The sequence below is a fragment of the Otolemur garnettii genome, unplaced genomic scaffold (genome assembly GCF_000181295.1).
Source record: "Otolemur garnettii isolate 467f Iridium unplaced genomic scaffold, OtoGar3 scaffold00029, whole genome shotgun sequence".
Taxonomy (NCBI): Eukaryota; Metazoa; Chordata; class Mammalia; order Primates; family Galagidae; genus Otolemur; species Otolemur garnettii.
This window is the reverse complement of record NW_003852424.1, coordinates 394620-401093: the sequence shown is the minus strand read 5'-3', so window position 1 is coordinate 401093 and position 6474 is coordinate 394620. Positions and strand designations below refer to the sequence as shown.

General features: G+C 46.2%; 1 protein-coding gene across 2 annotated transcripts in view; it reads left to right on the top strand.

The window, feature by feature from the left end:
- WDR93 (WD repeat domain 93) overlaps positions 1 to 6474 on the top strand; it is a 72776-nt gene that overhangs the window by 56494 nt on the left and 9808 nt on the right. The window contains exons 9-12 of one of the 2 annotated variants that reach the window (XM_003788626.1): positions 1487 to 1557; positions 2432 to 2518; positions 4175 to 4289; positions 5647 to 5781. In XM_003788626.1, coding sequence (XP_003788674.1) covers positions 1487 to 1557; positions 2432 to 2518; positions 4175 to 4289; positions 5647 to 5781 — 408 coding nt within the window. Of the gene's footprint in view, positions 1 to 1486; positions 1558 to 2431; positions 2519 to 4174; positions 4295 to 5567; positions 5782 to 6474 lie in introns of both variants that reach the window. The other variant, XM_003788625.1, reaches the window with a different exon arrangement.

The following is a 6474-nucleotide window of genomic DNA, read 5'->3' as shown; positions in this document are numbered from 1 at the left end:
GCTGGGACCACAGGCACCCGCCACAACACCTGGCTGGTTTTTTTTGGTTGCAGCCATCATTGTTGTTTGGCAGGCCCAGGCTGGATTCGAACCTGCCACCTTAGGTGTATGTGACTGGTGCCTTAGCCACTTGAGCCACAGGCACCAAGCCACAATTGCCAAACTGTGAAAACAACCTAAATGCCCACCAACCCAGGAATGGATTAACAAGCTGTGGTATAGGTATACCATGGAATACTATTCCGCCAGTAAATAGTTGGTGACTTTACTTCTTTTGTATTAATTTGGATGGAGTTGAAATACATTCTTCCTAGTAAAGCATAAGAATGGAGAAGCAAGAATCCAATGTACTCAATTCCAATATGTGGACAATTGATGCCAGTACATGATAGGGGAGCAGTGAGAGGGAAGGAGGGAGGGGGTTCAAGGGTCACGATGTGTGACACACCTCTTGGGGGTGGGACACATTTATAAGAGGGATTTTACCTAACAAATGCAGCAGTGTAACCTGGTTCTTTGTACCCGCAATGATTCTCCAACAATTAAAAAAATAGAAAGAAAGATGAGATAGACACCAATAAAAATGAAATAGAATTTATTTTATGGTTTTATGTATGACATCTTTTTTAAAAGATTTTTCTTCCTGGTCATCTAAAAAACACAGAAGATCCTAAAGACAGAAGTGAAATTAAAATTTTTCTTCTTTCCTGCCTTTCTAAATGTAACATGGTATGGTATGATACAATTATTTTCTAATATATTACTTTCTAATTTCAGCCAGCTCTTAGGCCTCATTAACCACATGTTGTGATAGTAAAAATTGAGGCCAAGTCTTTGAGATATCCATGTGGAACTGGTTTTAGGAACTAGCTCTACTCAGGGAATGTTCTTGTGTTCACATGGGAAGTGAAACCTATCTTCTCACTGTCATGTGGACTGTGACGTTTCTTTCTTCGGACACAAAGTCCTGAGGCAACTCATTGTTACTGACTAGAACCTCTCCAAGTACCGGGGTTTGCTCTTACTGCCTGGTGAAAGATTCAGAAATTTTGTAAGCCAGTTGTTAAGCCACTGTTAACTGTCCCTTGTGGGAGTATTTAGGAATCAGGGATTTTCTTTTTTTTTTTTTTATCAGTACACCACTGGTGTGTTGTCTTTGGATAAGAGAACATTTATACAGATCACTCAAGTCAGCTCTTAAAGGAATTCTCCTAGAAAACAGAAGCTGCTCTCCCTAAGGGAGCCTGATCTGGCAGGAGCTCTGCCCTGCACCATACTAGCCTGGGTGTGCCTCCCAGCTGCACCTGCCCTGCCCTCACCAGGGTCCAAGATCTGCACATCCCAATAGGAGCAGCACCTAGAATGTGATTTACTCCCTGGCCCTGTCCCCACGGACAGTGTCTCCTAACTATTCATTTCTTATTTCAGAACTAAGACCTTGCTAAAGAGCCTGCATGGCTCTGACTAGTGTCTCCTTCTTTCCCAGCACGGCCACCTTCCACTTCCTCCTTCCTAGCTGCATCTTTGCAATGCCAACAGAAGTCAAGAACCCCTCAGGTAAGTTAACGTGAAGTTGGTAGTTGTCCCAGCAAGTGGTCATCTTGGGGAAATCCCTCAGCAAGCCCTCCTAGAGACATTCCACACAACACACCCTGTATTCCAGGAGGGAATGAAGGAGAATTGGGCTCCTAGCTGCAGCTTGGCAGTCTGTGTGTGGCTCTGTAGCCCCTGAGCACAGTTTTCCTGATGATGGAGGCTGCCACTGCCATCAGGGAATAGTCTGCAGGAGAGAAGGGTGTAAGCACACATTCACCAGCCACTTCTGGATATGATCTTGTCTTGTAGAAAATGTTACTTAGGCCAGGAACGGTGGCCCATGGCTGTAATGACAGCGCTTTGAGAACCCAAGATAGGAGGATTGCTTGAGGCCAGGAAAGTTTGAGACCAACCTGGACAATAATATAGCCAGGCCCCATCGCTATTAAAAAAAAAAAGAAAGAAAGAAAGAAAAGAAAGAAAGAAAAATAGCCAGATGTGCTGGCATGTATCTATAGTCCCAGCTACTTAGGAGGATTGAGCCCAGGAGTTCAAGATTGCAGTGAACTATAAACATACCATTGCACTCCAGCCTGGACAACAGAGCAAGACCCCATCTGTAAAAAAATGAAAAAGAAAAGAAAATGTTACTTAAAACACATCCAAGTGGATATGAATTTTCTAAATGTGTAAGTAGCCAAGGGGCAGTTATGATGTTCTCCCTACACAGGGAGGCACATGGGCTACAGGAACAGCCCTCCTGGGGGTGCCCACCCCTCTTTCTTGGAATGCTCACCCTTCTGCTAGGGGCTGCCTGTTAGAACAAACCACTTCAGACTTCAAACCAGGTACCTCTAAGACTTTACATGACACCCTCTTCTCTCTTCTTTCCCAGGAGTAGCGTGTGTCCTCAGCATACACTGGAGTGGAAGTCACAATTTTTTCCTCTATTCGCTGCAGCGAACTCTGAAGGATAAAGCTGGTACTTAACTGCTGGACAGATTGCCTAAGCTCTGGTCTCTCAGAACATGTCTTGCTCCAGCATAGCTGAGAGAATGTGACTGGCACATCAGCATCACTTTAGGGGACCATAGCATGCAGGCAGAAACGGGGGCAGTGGGGGCTTCAGTGTGACCCAAAGGCTCTATCTCTGAACTGCTGTATTTCTTAAAGATGGTAGATCAGTAGGAACAAAGCCCAGAGGCAGGTCCACAGGGGTCCTGAGGCAGCTAAGGTAAAAAGAGAGTGGGCCTGGCCTCAGAATTCCAGCCCTAGCCCTGACCACCTGTCTGTAGACCATGTAGTCTCAGGCCAGTCGCCTATGCCTCTGTCCTCTGTCAGCTCACATGAAACATAGCCAATTAATGATGCCATGGCTATCTACTGCATGCATTTAGCTGAGAGTAGCAAGATCCAGAGTCTCTGTACAGGAAAGCATGAAAGCTCTTTGAAATTGAGAGACACAAAGGAAATATAGGTGGGTTTTGTTTTACAAATTCATGGAGGTAGTTACATGAGCAAGGTCACTTTTAATAATTCCTTCAGCTGGCTCAAGCGCAAGTAGCTCTAGCCTGTGATCACAGCATTCTGGGAGGCTGAGGTGAGTAGATCACCTGGTCTCAGGAGTTCAAGACCAGCCTGACCAAGAGCGAGAAAAAAATAGAAAAACTAACCAGGCCTTGTGGTGGGCACCTGTAATTCCAGCTACTCAGGAGGCTGAGGCAGGAGGATCATTTGAGCCCAGGAGTTTTGAGGTTGTTGTGAGCTATGACAACACAGCACTCTACCCAGGGTAATAGAGTGAGACTCTGTCTCAAAAATAATAATTTCTCCAGCTGTACACTTGTTATACTTTAATACAGTATTATATTTTCAAAGTAATGTTTAAAAATTTACAAAGGAGAAATTTCATTCCTTCCATCCCTCTCCCAGGCAGCATAGCTTCTTTTTTCATTTTGTCCACAGAAATGCTAGCTGAAGGCTCGGCGCTCATAGCACAGTGGTTACAGCGCCAGCCACATGCACCAAGGATGGTGGGTTCAAACCTGGCCTGGGCCAGCTGAACAACTCCAACAAAAAAATAGCTGGGCATTGTTGTAGGTGCCTGTAGTCCCAGCTACTTGAGAGGCAGAGGCAAGAGAATCGCTTAAGCCCAAAAGTTTGAGGTTGCTGTAAGCTGTGATGCCACAGCACTCTACCAAGGGTGACATAGTGAGACTCTGTCTCAAAAAGAAAAGAAAAGAAAAGAAATGCTAGTTGACACATGGCTTCTAATCTCCACTTCTGGTCTAAGTGGCCTTCATCAAGTCACTTCTCTGCCTCAATCTCCTCATCTGTAAAATAGGGGTACTAATAGGACCTACTTCATAGAAACTTTGTGAGAATTAAGTGAAAAGATGCATGTGCTTATCACAGCATCTAGCACTTAGAAGTACTCATTAAATGTCAGCTACAGAATAAGGATAGTATGACTTCTCATTATGTTGTTATAAGAAGAGGAGAGAGATGTGAGTCCAGACAAGTGTTCCTGGTGTGCAGGCCCTGAACAGTCAGACATTAGGGTATCAGGTTGTCCAGGTGAAGTGATGGGCAGGTACAGGGTCTGGGATTCTCTGGTGAGCAGTGTCCTCCCCCCTAGACCCCGAGAACGTGTGGCCCTGTGCTGCACCCATTGCAGTCTCTCAACTCAGCTGCTCCTCATCCTACCTGGTGCTGGCCTGTGAGGACGGCGTGCTTACACTTTGGGACTTGGCTGAAGGTGAGCTGGGGTGGGACTCTGGGCAGTGAGACTCCAGGAGCTCTGGAGTTCCTGCAGGCTCTAGGACTCCTGTCACCTCTGTGCTCTTACAGTCACATTGGGGAGCTGGTTCTGCTTTCCCCTCTATTCATTCAACAAATATTTATTGAACATAATACATGCTGATGCTTCCCACTGCTTGGGTATTATTGAGTGCCTGTTCTATGCCAGGCACTCAATAATACCCGAGCAGTGGGAAGCATCAGCATGTATATGTGCCAGGTGCTGGAAGTACAACCATTGCCTTCATTACTACATTCTAGTGAAGAAGGGTCTTCTAGCACAGCACAGGAGGACACATGGCCTCAGGTCTGTTCACCCCCACCCCCTAAAGCTCTCACAATAAGCCAGGCAGCAGGAACACTATTGATATCAGAGCTAAGAGACCTACAAAGCAAAGTGAGATGAGTAACTACGCTGGGTGGATAACACCTGCTGGGGTGTCAGGGTCCTGCTTTGCAGGTATCAAAATAAATGACATCTTTACCCTGAATTGATCAGTCTCTAGGGAGGTATCTCCCTCTCACCAAACTTTTTAAAAAACAATGAATCAATGATTTGCCATTCTAGAGCTGGGGATGTGTCCCTAGCATGGAGGTGAACAAGGCAGCCCTCCTACGGGAGAAGAAAACCTGAGAAAGCTGCTGTCTGTTGGGGAACAAGGGAGACAGGGCAGGGCTGGCAGTCTCCACCTGAAGAGTCTAGTGGTTATTTCAAATTGGAGGGCATTCTCCCCACATGATACTTCAAGAAAAATCATTAAAGGCCCTCCGGAATTTTATTAATTAAACCAACAGCAGTATTGAAGAAACAACAGGTATTTCAAGGAAAGGTAACATAATTTTGCAAGCAGTTGACTAATAGTTCATTTTTTGTTTTTTGGGTTTTTTTGATATTGGTAAATTTTTGTTTGGCTACACACACACCCTCCTTTCCTACAGCCACCCCCCTCTGTCCATGCACCTTTGCACTCTGGGGGCAGCTGGAGTTCAGTTCCTGGCTGGGTCATAGCTTCCTTCCATTCCAGAACTGACTCTGCCCTCCTTTCCATCACAGGCGGGTCCCCTGTAGGGGGCTCTTCTCTCTGACCGAGCACTGGCTTTACTGGTTTCCCTCTCAGAGGGAGCCCTCCTATCTTGCAAGTCCCTCACATACTTGCTGGGCACAGACCCTGCACCTGTGCCTGCCTCCCCTCACCCACTTTTCTGACCTCCTCATGTAATTATTTTTCTAGGATTCCCTCTTGGGGTCATTGCTCTTCCTGAAGGATGTTTCTGCCAAAGTATTCATTTCCTAAAATACTTCTTGGTCTACAAGGGACAGAATATGTATCCTGAGGATCCGGTGAAATCCCAAATGAAATGTGTGGTGCTGTGCACAGATGCTTCCCTCCACCTGGTGGAAGCCAGTGGGACCCAAGAACCTACCATCAGTGTGCTCATTGAGAGGTCTGTGGCTGGAGGGGAGGATAGGGCAAATTCTCTGCCAGACAGACGACGCTATTTCATGGGAAAATCTGACCACCTAGTCCACTTTCCCTATAGCCATCACTCCCGGTGAGCTTCTCAAGATCACAGTGTCATATGGGATGTGTCATATGTGTCTATTACAATTTTTCTAACAAAATTCTCCTCCAAAACTCATGTTGAAACTTAATCCCTATGTAGCAATATTGAGAGGGAGCAGGACCTTTAATTGCTGTTTGGGTCTGAGTGTGGTGGTTCCTTCCTGTGATCCCAGCTCTTTGGGAGGCCGAAGGGGTGAAGCATGGGATGGGTGGGGTGGGGATGGAATCACTTCAGGCCAGGAGTTCGAGACCAGCCTGAGCTAGCCACCCCCCCACCACCACTTCTACAAAGAAAGAGAAAAACTGGCTCAGTGCCTGTAGCTCAGGGGCTAGGGCACCAGCCAAATGCACTGGAGCTGGTGGGTTCAAACCCAGCCTGGGCCTGCCAAACAACAATGACGATTACAACAAAAAAATAGCTGAGCATTGTCACAGGTGCCTGTAGTCCCAGCTACTTGGGAAACGGAGGCAAGAGAATTGCTTAAGCCCAAGAGTTTGAAGTTGCTGTGAGCTGTGATATCATAGCACTCTACCGAGGGTGACATAGTAAAACTCTGTCTCAAAAAAAAAAAAA